This window comes from Dreissena polymorpha, chromosome 7, assembly GCF_020536995.1.
Source record: "Dreissena polymorpha isolate Duluth1 chromosome 7, UMN_Dpol_1.0, whole genome shotgun sequence".
Lineage (NCBI taxonomy): Eukaryota > Metazoa > Mollusca > Bivalvia > Myida > Dreissenidae > Dreissena > Dreissena polymorpha.
Window position 1 is genome coordinate 23,687,585 of NC_068361.1, and position 14,518 is coordinate 23,702,102.

General features: G+C 32.6%; 2 protein-coding genes across 2 annotated transcripts in view; one reads left to right on the plus strand and one right to left on the minus strand.

The window, feature by feature from the left end:
- The first annotated feature begins 1,678 nt into the window (after positions 1 to 1,678).
- LOC127838042 (uncharacterized) lies at positions 1,679 to 6,532 on the plus strand. The gene is made up of 5 exons (XM_052365554.1): positions 1,679 to 1,744; positions 2,314 to 2,535; positions 2,852 to 2,907; positions 3,826 to 3,934; positions 6,182 to 6,532. Exons 2-5 carry the CDS (start codon positions 2,389 to 2,391, stop codon positions 6,266 to 6,268), a joined length of 399 nt encoding a protein of 132 aa, XP_052221514.1. The 5' UTR covers positions 1,679 to 1,744; positions 2,314 to 2,388; the 3' UTR covers positions 6,269 to 6,532.
- Positions 6,533 to 7,780: 1,248 nt separating this feature from the next.
- Positions 7,781 to 14,518, minus strand: part of LOC127839535 (uncharacterized) — a 101,623-nt gene continuing 94,885 nt past the window's right edge. The window contains exons 19-20 of the mRNA XM_052367927.1: positions 12,833 to 13,030; positions 7,781 to 11,888 (exon numbers count right to left, since the gene is read on the minus strand). Of these exons, the coding sequence (XP_052223887.1) occupies positions 11,589 to 11,888; positions 12,833 to 13,030 (498 nt within the window). The 3' untranslated portion in view covers positions 7,781 to 11,588. The remainder of the gene's footprint in view (positions 11,889 to 12,832; positions 13,031 to 14,518) is intronic.

Sequence of the window (14,518 nt, forward strand, 5' to 3'; positions counted from 1 at the left end):
ACTTTATAAATATTTATGATTAAATGAGAAATTGCTCAAGATGAGCATTTTCTCCTTTTATCACAATTATTTCTACCCTACCTGATTATTTCCTTAATATTCCATTACAATTTAATTGTCGTCTGCAACCTTTTTCAAATTGGGAAAGTCCAAAATGTGTCGTTTGGTAAAGGGTTAGGGCATTTTAATTCCTACGGGTCTTGTGAATCTGTTTCAAATCAAAAGCGTATATTTGATCTTCAGCATCTAAAAATATGTGAAATAGAAAGAACGACAATATCGTTTGGAGAGATAAATGTACCTACGTTATAAGCAATGGGACTGTGCTTCAAAGGAACTATTCCCGGGCTTTTTAGTCTGTTTAGTTAACACGGTAGTAACTTTTTCCATATATAAAAATGCTCATCCTTCCAAATTTAAGCGCCCAGTGGAACGAGGGATAGACAGAGAAAGTCACATGCTTGAGTACATTTCAACCCATGCGCATTGCGCGTTTTTTTTTTCGCATAAAAAAACAGTGGAGCGATACAGTGTCATCATGGCCCTCTTGTTTACTAGAGCTTTTTGTATCCAATATTTACATTTATCAATATAAAGCATTTAATGACAAACTTCAAAACATGCCATAATCTGTGAAAAGGCCCCTTTAAGCGTCGTTCAGTATCGGAGGAACCTCCTCATCACTATATGTGTCAAAGCATTAAAATACTAAAAGATGTTTTCGATTTTGCAATGTGAGTAAGCTGAAGTTTGTTGCGGTTATGACGTCAAGTTGACACCTAAATCATACACAAACCTTTGTTGCGAAAACATACCATGTTGCGCGGTCATACCAATGATCAATATTATCGATTAAGGTAGGTAATTATTATTACATTTAAATGTCATTCTTAGTAAGTCGGTGCTTACAACCATAGTCGGGAAATTGTACAGCAGGTTGCACTCTATATTTATGTACATGCATGGCATATCATTGCAGCTTTCCTCAAACAATCGTTCAGTCAAACACAACTAGTTTTGAGCAACTCGGCCAAGACATTAACAGTGATACGATAGCTGAAATCATGGCAAGTTTGTAAGGTCGTAAGTTCGATAGTACTAGATAAGTTGTTATATTTTTTAAATTCATCAAATAGTTAGATATTACTCATATCCACTAATAGGAGCAACTTATGTTCTAAATAATTATATAAAGTATGGATTAAAACAGTTATTCTCTGACCTGTATAATATCCGAACTTCTGACTCAATAATAATGTTATGCTCTTAGAATCTTGTAAAAATAATTATGTTGACAATAATCTGAACAATTAATTGATCAATATATGTGTTAACATACAAGTGTACAAGTGGACAGCCTATATTGACGCTTTTTATAATCATCGCATCAGAAATGTTAACATGTACAATAAATACCAAAAACGAAGTTCTTGTTATGTGGGTTTTTTCATGTTTGCATGGTGCAACATTTTTTGAACAAAAGCAACGTTCAGTCAAGACGAATCAATGTAAGAATCCTCTTTAAAGGGGCCTTTTCACAGATTTTGGCAGGTTTTGACGTTTGTAATTAAATGCTTTATATTGATAAATGTAAACATTAAATTTTAAAAGCTCCAGTAAAATACCAAAAATAAATTTAAAAAGGAAATCAAGAAGCCCGCAGCAGGGCTCGAACCAGTGACCCCCGGAATCCTGAAGTAAAAACGCATAAGCCAACTGAGCTATCCTGCCAAGCATACATTAGGTGCGTATTTGATACGTTATATAAGCAATCTTCGTAGTTTCACAAATTTAAACGACAACAACAGAACTCTCCAAATTATTCAATCGTTTCGCGTTGCAACGCTTTATAATTTTTAGGTTTTTAAATCGCCAAAAGATGCATATTATTGCTATATAAAACCAAATGTTCAGTAATACTGTTCCTCACAAATATTATAACTAAACCGAAAATTTGCGAATCTGAAACAACTTTTTTCAATTTTGTTAATTTACCAAACCGTGAAAAGATCCCTTTAAATTAACGATTTATTCTAACGTTCTGTATTAACCCAGCCAAACATTTCATTTCACAAAGTTAACAAAGCCCGTAGTTAATATTTTATTCATTAGTAATATTCAATAAACAGTTCTAGCGAGGCAAAATATTCATGTTTCAGAAGCTAACGAATGGAATATTGAATGCTTAGAGAATCACACGGAACCGGTTTGTCGTCTGTCATGAATAATAAATCATGACGACGCATCAATAGTTTGTTTACTTAGTTCTAGTATACCGAATGTTTGCTTTAGACGGTAGATTATCTGATGTAGGATACATTTAATGCTGAAAAAAAATCGGAAATCTTTCCAAATTGTTGAACGGATATTGATATATCGAAGACATAAATGTGCAACATGTCGGGGTGTACGAGATTTGTCCTGGCCATTTTGTTCGGGATCTGGTCAGTTTCGGGAGTGCTAGCAATTTGTCAGAAGGTTCAGACAGATGTTAAATCAACGAGGGGTTTAATAGCGAACACTACTGTGCCCTTTGTAAGTAGTTTTTACGTTATTTGTTTTTAAATAACAAGAAGTAACAAAAATGAATTTATATAAATAGTTCTTTACTGTAAAGCAAGTGATTAGTTCCATGTATACGAGTAGTCATGGGTACCGTTAAGTTAAAAGTTTTTGTACCGAAATGGTAACATGACTGAAAGAAACGGATTATAAAATAGTATTAAAAAAACCATATACTTCTGTGCAACCAGCAAGGTGAATACGAAATCAGTTAATTTTGATTTATGATACTTATGATTAAATAAAGGTTAGAAGATTCCAAGTGTCTTACTATTTTTCACAATTTCAGCACACGATCACGCTACCGTACGGTCAATGTATTGAGCGGTGTTGGAGAACCTCATCGTAAGCATGTTTCACTGGTTCATAAGCTTCTTTATTACTTTATTTACACAAGAATTTGTATTAATGACTTAAAGTTTTACCCATGCGTTTTGTTTTAATAATTTTGTCGCATGCTGGTTTTTTATTATGTGTATGTTCTTCGTTATTCATTTAGTTGGTCTCAATCAATGCGACTAAAATATCCTTCTTTGTATTGCGGTATTACAATCTGTTCATGTGTTTGAAACTTGCAGCGTTTAATTCAGTCAGTATAAAATTATAGTCGTACAAGCGTCGAAAAAATCGAGGTATTATCACTTATCGAGGTATTATCACTTTTTGAACTTCAGCTTTCCCAACAGATTACAACGCAACATTTGGCCTTGACTATGGCATGTGACTAAATCGACAAAATAATAAGCACATTACACACACGAATAAAGACGAGCGTAAACAATAGTTGTTGGTTTCCACAAACCCGACCGACCCTTTAATTATGTGCCAACCCTTTACTTACATGGGGTATTTCGTTCGAGTGTTAGATTTTATTTGCTATATTTACTTAAAAAAATGATTAAGCATGTAATAACAATTAACTTTAATTTAAAAAAAAAATAACCGAAAAAATGGTTAATTAAAAATCGTAAGATTATTTATGAAAATGACCTACCAACCCCATTTTTGTGGCGACGGTAGAGGACTTATTTTGCCTTATCGAAAATGTTTCCCGTATATTTTCTTCTCTTTTCTTTTTTTCTTTGGTGCGTGTACCTGAACATCAAAGTTAACATCGTCAAAAAGTCAGCATTCAAATAAAATAATATTCATTTTCATAATATTAAATGATTGGTTTAATTAGTAATCAGAAGTTGCAGAATAAGTAAGTTACACAAGTCTATAAATTTCTCCTGTATTATTTGCCTATGTCCCTATGATCAGGTGCACGTTCATGCAGTTTGACGAAAGCACGTCCCTGTGTCAGTTGTATAACCAGGCAGTCCCAACGCCGGGGGAAGGGACGAGGCAGATAGTCTCCATGGCAGACTTTGTAAGTACTTTGCTATGATAATAAGACCTATCGCTCCTTTAATTAATGTTCATGATTACAATGTCCGACAACGTTGCTTTTTCGGGAATACACCTTATTTCAAAATACGCATATTTATTGAATTGTTGCCGTCGTTAAAGGTAATTCATTTTTAATCTTTTTTAAGTTGAAGAATCGAAATGAAAATTTGCATGCAATGTTAATAATATTAAGTCAATTGCTATTAGAGATGCAAACAATACTGTACGTGTCTCACCCATTCAAGAAGATCTTTCTTGTTGCTTACTACCCTTTTGAGACGTTATCCATAGTCAAATGGTCAAATAAAGAAAGGTCATAGAAGCATTACATCTCAAAACACATAATTGTATTATATCTTATATTCCGAAAAAGAAAAATAGTGTTATTGTATTCGACTCATTTAAAACAGTTAACCAATAACTTTAGATATGTTACCTTATATGGTCATGTGCAATCATTTTGTATACACATGTCAATGACCAATACGTTACAACTAGTTTCAATAATGCTTTTTTATTCATCTGTTTAAAACTACATGTTTTAACTGGAACTGGTTTTTGCTACTAGAGATAGTCAAACACAACCAGGCTTTGTTATTTGGCCTAAAACAACTGTATTGCGGCTTCTTCCTGCATTAAATGACGATGATCTGAATGTAAAAACTAGTTCGGATTTTTAATTAAGGCCACATGTAGTTGATACTCGTTTTGATTTCATTAACTGTTTATGTGCTCTGGTCGGTATATAACCATTGAACACTTGTACCTCCTTAATACCGCCTAAACACTCAGAGCTTTTTCATTGACAATTCCAAGACGGTGGACCCAGTTGTGTTTATGTTTGTGTGTTTGCTATGTGCGTGTGTGTGTGTGCTATCTAGTGCATTGGTTTGGGTCTGGTCGGCAGTATGTTCCTGGCCATAAATATAGGACCATTTGTATAATCAGCGTTTCCTTTCCTGCTCTTGCCGCTGATGTTTCACTTTATGTGTATTGGATTCAACAATGCCGCTTCATGTTTTATGCTTTGGAGCGAGACTTGTCAAAATAAAAATACTAGAATTAACATGGACGACTATTCGTCTTTGTATCTCTCTGCCATTTTGTCTTATGTCCGTATGCTTGAAAAAAAGATACTTCAGTGTCTCAAACTGTCACATAATTATGCATTTTTAATGTCTGTCCGTATACGCAAAACTGCCAAGCTAAGTTCACTGTTAAACTGCAATATTTAAACGTGCATGTATTGTTTTTTGCAATATGAATTTGTCCAAATTTATATCATCTTACGATAAAAATTACGAAAGTAAGCCACTTTTTCACACTCAAACTTTTTAAATTTGATTATGAGTAAAAGTTTTTTAGACGTTATTAGCAAATAACATTTTGTACATATCTGTACCCACAAGGTACTAGATTATTAGATTTATCATTTAACATCGAATAGTGGTGTTTCACCACATTTAATGAATCGTTACTAGAAGGTCATAGCTGATCACATTTAGGACGTCTTAGAATTGTTATACAATATATATAGCAAAGTAGTAATCTTTTCCCCAGAAACCGCAAGGCCAAAAGGCTCGTTTATTGTTATTGTTTTAAACGTGTATTGTGATCCTCTGCAAGACGTGTTCGAATCAGGCCCTGGGGTCGGAACTGGCACTGCTACGGGGTGTCATTTTTAGTTGCTACCACTTTCTACTTATTGCAACATGCAACCGGCGTCGGAGATTATTCGTTGCTTCTGTGACACGCTATAGTTCAAGTTACCCTTATAATAAGATTAGGTCATATGTCGCTTCTAACGGAGAAGTGTATAAATGTTCAGTAAAGATATTATTATGATAACTATTTAAACAACGTAAAGTAATTCTGTCATGTTATTAGGACTAAAAAATGCAAATTCAAAATAACGTGATAGAAATAATACCTTGACATTCGTTATGTTTGTTTTCATATTTGTGTAACCCTTCCATTTTTTTATTTTACATGTGTGACCAATGTTATGTTTAAGATATAAACCTTAGGAAACATACATGTTTCTTAAGCAAAAATTAAAGCGAGTTTACAAACTAGTTCTTTGACATTCTTTCAAATAACATTTTTACACTTACGACCGTTCTGATATATCATATAATTTAAGCAAATATTTTGAAGCATAAGGACTTTTACTTGACATGGTTGTTCACAGATTGTTCACAGATTAAATAGCATGTTCTGTCCACAGACTCCTGCCTTCCCCGCCTGTACCTGTGCCCCAGGCCACATGTGTGTAGATACGTCCGTTGGGCAACAGTGCATACGGCTGAAGTAACGCTCACAGACAGCAACATGGCATGGAAGAAATAGATCTTGTCTTTGAATGCCTATTTCTGCAAACGCTCATGGAATAGTTTAATTAAAAAAGAAACGAACAGTGTACCAACCAGAAAATATAATGCTGTAGAAAGACCTGACAAAGACTGTTGCATCTTCTAGAGAAAAAAACCCTTCAATTTAATAGATTCCTTTTTACTTTTACTCATTCATGTTTCAACAATTGATATTTTCAAATATAAATAAACACGTACATATTTTATCGGCCAATTATAAAGTTCTTTGTTATTACTATTATTATTATTACTATTATTATTTATTGTTTAAATAGAAATTTTCATAAGTGCTGCCGTTGTTGTTACTTTTATCATTGTTAACGCTGTTGTAAATAATAAGTATTTCTACTGCTGCTCATATGACATCGCGATTAATTATTATGACGTCAATATACATTATAATTGGCGCAATTATCAACCTATTAAACACCAGAAAGTATGCTCACCATTCATATAAGTTTAACATAAAGCCAACACCATCAAAGTCGTTGAAGATATTGAGTTGTTATAGATTGATTAGAGACACGCAACAGATACTGCAAATAGATACTGCGTGTCTCTAATAGATTTAAAGTTCTTGAATAGTCTTTGAATTATATTGAACAATAATTTCAAATAGAAATATATCTATTTCCTCGAAATAAATTAAAAATATTTTATGTGAATGTTTTAAAACTCGATACTGCAGTGCCACACGGGACATACATGTATGGCCCATGCATGAGTGAACTAAAAGACAGAATGATTGAAAGAGTCTTTGAATGCAACGTCATAATAGGCTCTCGGTGAAGTTGATGATTGGTTTGTGTTGCAGCGTATTATTTTCAGATAGTAAATCAATACACTTGCATCATATATTAATGAATATGCATAGCATATATCGAATAACTATTTCTCACGTAATTGTTAAGTACATGCACAACAGAATACACGCATTTCAAAGCTAGTTAGCTATATTACGGATGCAATGTATTAACTGTTAACTACATTACTATAAAAGTCCCTGTTGATGAATAACGTGAACATACCCACTTGCATCGAGTACACACTATAATTACATGTATATAATGTTGCAGTTTACAAACAAATGCTACGGTCATATACATTAAAGATTGTAACTGTAAGTGAAATTAGCGACAATTCGAATTTCTTATTAATATTTAAATTTATTTTTACATATGAACACATGGTACCTATTGATCAATCTGCCTTTGTGTTGTATCAATGAAATCATTATTTGACGATCAAGCATGATTGCACTATATTAAACAATAAGTCAAATGCTTTGTCTTGATTAGTGTTTCTGATGCTCTTTGGACGAGAAAAGCCAAAATGGTCCTTATAAATTGTTTTGACACGATAATTTCAATACTTAAAATCTAAGTTGTTCATTGAATACAATATGTTCCATACTTAGTCTCTACGAAGTATATTGAAAACAATAAGTCAGATGCTTTGTGTTATTATTGTTTATATATACAATGAGTCCAAAGTTGAGTCTTTAAATTGTTCATGAAGTAAAATAGGTCGAATTCCTTGCCTTTAAGTTGTTTATTGGAAACAATATATCCAATGACTGGTCTTTATGTTGTTCATGTGATTCACTAAGTCCAATGCATTCTCTTTAATCTGATTATTCTATACAATATTTTATAGTCTTAGGATTTTTTATGATACGATTAGTCCGTTTCTTGGCCTTAAAGTTGTTTATGAATACAATAAATCCATGTTTTAGTATACAAGTTTTATATTGCTTGGATAAAGCAATTTCAATGCTTAGTCTATAAAATTTTGTATCTAAAACTATTTATTCAAACCTTAATTATTACATTGTTTATTGAATAGAATAAGCCCAATGCTTAGTGAGTTAGTTGTAAATTAGATACAATAAGTCAGAATTCTTGAATTCGTATTTATCACAAACATTAATTGAAAATTTTAATTTTCCTTTTAACACAAGTGTGAGTCTAAGCATGTGCGGTAATTTATTAGATATAAGCATTTCACTTTTTGTGTTGTAAGCGACGGTTCTAAGGCCCCACGAATCCATTGAAAAACTAAGTGTACAAATAACAGTTCAAGACATGTTATTACAAACACAATGGTTATACATTTACAATTTATATATACATGGTACCAAATTCATTACCAAAATCATATTCTCATAATTTCAGTACATAATTCCTTAAGTACTATTTCATATAAAGATATCATCAACACGATTTTAAAATTATTTTCTTTCAAAAGAATCAAATTAAAAGTTCATTTAATACTATCCAATTATTAGAGTTTCTATAAAATCAACAAATCATAAAATTAAACATATATGATGACAACATTTGCAGCATGTAAAATGATAGGATCAATAAACTAGTAAATTATTAAGCATAGATTATCCAGGTGTCTATCAATCAAATTAAACTTCAATAAACAAACATAAAATCCCAGTACTTAGTTACCAGACAATTAACAGCTACATGTATAGAATAGTTGGTTCAAGTCTTAAAACACCAGCACTATAATAATGGTTAAAAGGCCAAAAACAATGTTTGTATTTAAACTGCACGTTACAACACTTAAATATTTTATAAATAGTAAAAACAAAAGCTTTAAAATGCATTTTCATTTCAATAATATAATTTGACATAAAAATCATTAACAGTTGCACATTTAAAGTGTATACACACACTTCTAACCTGCAGTCATTCATAAATTCCAATTATAAAGAGATACTTGTTTATATATGTATGAAAAATTCCCCATTGCAGCGACCATATATATATTTATATATATTTTCTACAAGTATCCATGCATAAATTCGCAATAACCATGTCCATATAAAGCTTCCTACCCTAAGCAGAAAAGCGTTTTATACAATTGATTTTCCATTATATTTATCAATTCATACACACATTCCTAATTGATGTAAAACATGAATAATCATAGTGATAGCACAATGATTTTCAATAGTAAAAAAGTTCATGTCGTTTTTGCATTGTCCGAACAAATGATTTTTGTTGTCAACAAATATTTGCAAATTTCTTTCCCAATTATTGTTGTTGACATCATCCCCCGATCACATAACATGTATATAAACATAATAAGATGTCTAATATAAAACATACCCAGTCTCAGCATCTATTCATGCATTTCTCAATCCCAATCACAACGTGCTCACACAAATCTAGAATAGCAACTTAAGTTTCAATCACAATGTCTATACACAAAGCTAGTATACAGAGTAACTTTTCAATCACTACATGTTAATTGAAATTATATTGCATTATAAAGATACATTTCAGCATGGGTTATTTTGAATATTGTGTTATTCTGATGACAAAGTATTTAAAATTTCCAAAACAAATGAATGCATTGTTTTCTGTTGCAAGAAAAGAAATAACGTTAAATCTATTCAAACGATGGTGCAATTGAATGTGTTAATCCACTATTTAAACAAAATAAATTCATAAATCATTCAAAGCAATAACAAAACATAATTCAATGTTTGTTTACATCAGATATCAATCCAAACAATCAAATATAATAACGCTAGAACAACAACCGAATGCAAATAGTATACAAACATAAATATATACATTTAACAATGAGTGGCGGTTGTTTTAAGGTTATTGGGCAACTAGATATACAGTTCATGACCCAACAAAAACTCAATACAACCACACCATTGAATAAACATAACAAAATTAATCTGATATACTTTAACTTGTAACATTAAATTTACTGATTTCCACAGCAAAATAACACCAAACAAAGCAGAGTCATTTTTTTTCCTAAAGAGTTAGTTACATTCATGGTATAAATTAAACATCATTCTGCACAGAAAATGAATTAATGTCACAGAATTAAAATATTGCATTAACATTCAAATAAAATATCTAAACAAAAACACTAAGTGGTACCAGCAAAACATCTATTCCCTACTAACAAGTATTATAATAACATTTGAATACCTTAAACTTCAAATAAAAATGTTGCATTGTGGAAATATCACTTGCAGATGATGGAACTAAAAACTATTTTACAAAAGATGAAAACAATTGTTTCAAACAAATTTTGATGCATATATACATGTATGCCAAAACAAAAATTACATGTTTATAAAAAGCAATGACAACAAGACTATTGCCAAGTAATAAAAGTCCCCTACCGGCTCCACCATTGTCAGAATACTTTTTTTATTTGTTACCACAGCAACCACAATTTTTGACGTAGGAACAAAATGAAATGACGTGCATAATTTCCATATTGCCATCTATCCATGTTCCAAGTTTCATTAAAAAATATTAAGAACTTTTAAAGTTATCGCAGGATCCAGAAAAACACCATTTTCAGCAGTATTTCTAGTCTATTTGTTGCCATAGCAACCATAATTTTAGACGTAGGAACAAAATGAAATGACGTGCATAATGTCCATATTGCCATCTATCCATTTTCCATGTTTATCGCAGGATCCAGAAAACCACCATTTTCAGCATTATTTGTAGTCTATTTGTTGCCATAGCAACCATAATTTTTTGACGTAGGAACAAAATTAAATGACGTGCATAATGTCCATATTGCCATCTATCCATGTTTCAAGTTTCATGAAAAAATATTAAGAACTTTTAAAGTTATCACAGGATCCAGAAAAAAACACCATTTTCAGCAGTATTTCTAGTCTATTTGTTCCCATAGCAACCACAATTTTTGACGTAGGAACAAAATAAAATGACGTGCATAATGTCCATATTGCCATCTATCCATATTCCAAGTTTCATGAAAATATATTAAGAACTTTTAGAGTTATCGCAGGATCCAGAAAAGTGTGACGGACTGACGGATACAAAACCGTAAGTCCCCTCCGGTGAAACCGGTAGGGGACTAATAAGCATTCAGAATGCTTGGGTGCTAAGAGATTCATATTCTTGATCTCAACTACTTTAAGTTGAGGTATACTCAAAAATACTTTTTTTTCATATTGTAAAATTATTTATATTCGTAAGCATGACATTTTGTTTTTTTGTTTTTTTCAAAAAATGACTTTTTTGTAGACATTAAATCCAGGATTTGTGATTATGGAAACATAATAGTAATGAGCATAGGTTATTTTTTTGATGTTTGTGTGTTAAATTTGTGGATTAGACAACCCATGAAAACAAAGAAAGTTCCACAAATAATGATGATTAAACAGTTTCTATAAGCCCAGGTCTTCGGATATGAAGCATTCCCTCATTATATGATACAACTGGAACTGTCCATATCCTACAACAGCTCATCAAAACAAGGCAACTGATTGTTCTGTTGATCATCAGGTGGGTCCCTCATACTCCAATCTCTAGCAGCATCGTCTGCTAAAGCATCATCTGTGAAAGGTTGATGTTCTTCTCCCTCATCTGTAACACCCGATGTATCTGCAGTTGACATACCACTTTCATCTGCTTCCTGTCCTGCATGTTGATCCTCTGCTTGGTCCACAACTGCTGTTTTATCATCGATGACTTTTGCTGATTGACTGAGAGTTACTACCAAACCAGTTGGTTTCCATCCTTCAGTATTGGGAGCCTATGAAAGAAATAGAAGACAGATATCAAGTCATAAATATTTATGTTTCAAAACACAACAATAAACTATACAAACAAAAATATTTACATAGAGCTATTTTTTAAATGTAAAATATCAATATAAAGTTTAAATAGTTTTGATTACATTTTAAAAGGGAACATTGTCCATCGAATTTTAGTATAAACAAGAGTTCCGCTTTCAGAGACATATAAACCCCTAAACAGGGCTTTAAACTAGTGACTCCAACTTCAATAGGGGTCATCTACTGTCCAATGCCAATATGTGAAGTATCAAGCCAATCAGTCAATTCGTTCACGAGTTACTGATCGGAAAGGATTTTCACACTTATTGTGACAGTGACTTTGACCTAGTGAACCCAATTTCAAAAGGGGTCATCTACTGTCCAAGGCCTATGCACATGGGAAGTATCAAGCCAATCGGTCAATTCCTTGACAAGTTATTGATCTGAAACGAACTGGTTTATCGACAGACAGACCGACCGCCAGACCAACCCAAGGGGGGGGGGGGCATACGAAGGCTAAATCTAGCTAGTTATGTCTGTTTTACAAAAGGGTATAAGTTTGAAATAGCAAGATGTTTTTGTGTGAAATCAAACTCACAATACAAACTAATAAAAAATCTTAAGAGATAGTTGAAATTTCTAATACAATAGATATTTCTGAGTTTAGAAAATAACTGCTTTACAGAGCAAACACTCTGATTTACAAAACATGGTCAATAAATGAATAAAATTTTGAGCCGTGCTCTATGAAAAGGGGGATATATGCATGTGCGTCAAGTGTCGCCCCACACAATGTCGTCCCTGATAAGCCTATGCGCACTCCACAGGCTAATCTGAGACGACACTTTACGCACATATATTAAACCCCCTATTTACAGATCACAGCCCAAATCATTGAAAATACTTTATAACATGATCTTACCTTGCAAATTGACCTTTCCGTACCATCTTGAGGGTCCAGTCTAGGCTCCTTGAAACTGGCTACAGGCTTCCTTCCTTCAGAAACCGTGTTCACCACTTCGATGTTGGTGGCGGGCAAGTTTTGAACAGTGCCTTCATGAAGGTCGACCAGTGTTGCAGGCATGTTCTCCCTTGGACAGGATACTCCCATGGTTTCATTCTATGAAAAGAAACATGGTAATGCCATGAACTAAGGTTTCAAACCAATTTTACCAATTTAAAAATGTAAATGTAAAACCAAGCAAGGGTGTATGTAAGCTACTAAGGCATATTTTCACCACTGGGGGAATGAGGCCGGAACCTTTAAGGAGGATTTTTTATGCATCATTACTTGAAACGGAGGAAGATTTACCTAGTGTATTGAATATAAACTTACTTTAAATATATAACCTAATTGAAAATAAGTGCAGCAGGTTTTTTGTCAAAAGGATTATTTAATATGTGGGGGAAGAATACAAATATTTGGTCAGTGAGGAATGTGGCAAAATTTGTACATAAAAAAATGGAACAAAATATGCTGTGGCTATCTTCACATAACCTTTCAGAACACAACAGCCATCCAAACTCAATGTTTTTAAGCAGAAAGGATTTTTCTTTTTTAAGTTACAATGACTTTAAATTGTCCCTTGAATGTTAGTAATAGCAAGACTTGCGCCAAATGCAGTCCCACAAAGGTCTGCATGTACACTTAATCACATACAATTTCAGTCTAAAACCTTTATCCAAACTCATATAAGTAAGTAAGGAAGTTTATTGTAAACAAAGGCCTCCGGCCCATAATACATCATGTTTACAAAATATATATATACAGATAATACAGAGAGTTGTCCCTACCTTTATATATATATATATATATACAATATCATTGAATGGAAAAATAATAAAAAAAACAAATACGAACAAACATACTTCCACTACAAGTATTACGTTCCATAAGAAGAATGTATTAAATGGTAAACATAAAAGGCTTTTTTTTAATAACAAACTCATTTTCATTTCTTAACAGATCAAAGAAATTAGAAACAGTTTGCCTGCCATGATACGAATTATACAAATAGATTTGCCTAATGTCAGCATATTTAGAGCATTCAAAAAATACATTATATTCATCCTCTGTTTTTACAGATTCATTTTTTAATTGACAATGTGCACATATTCTAAGATTTCTTGGTATTCCTAATTGTCTACCTAACTCTATTTGAAACCTATGGCTTGAACAACGAAACCTCGCTTACGCTTGTCTGCAATGAAATGGCATTGTTATGTCTAAATATCGTTCCGTGTTTAATAAACTTTTAAATTGTCTGTAAGTATCGCATCTTGAAGAGTCATTTATATTTTTGTGCCAGGTTTGAGTTGCACAATCAGTCAGGCGTTGTTTAAAACGGAGCATGAATAAATCAATATCACCAACATCCTGTGAGAGCCAAATAAAGCCGAACCCATATTTAAAAAGAAGCTCCTTTACATCCGTAGCCCAATTTCACCTTCCAATATCATCAAATGACTTTAACATTTTATAACAGTTTTTTGGATATCTTCTATCAGGCATCTGGAGAAGTTTACACCAGTATTTTATACATTTCGAGTGATAAATGACGTACATTGGTAAACGACCACATTCTCCTAAAGCTACACAGTTATTGAT

Coding starts and splice junctions, on each gene's coding strand:
- LOC127838042 (XM_052365554.1), top strand. CDS start 2,389: ATGTGCAACATGTCGGGGTGTACGAGATTTGTCCTGGCCATTTTGTTC. Junction 2,536..2,851: donor CGAACACTACTGTGCCCTTT/GTAAGTAGTTTT, acceptor TCACAATTTCAG/CACACGATCACGCTACCGTA. Junction 2,908..3,825: donor CGGTGTTGGAGAACCTCATC/GTAAGCATGTTT, acceptor CCCTATGATCAG/GTGCACGTTCATGCAGTTTG.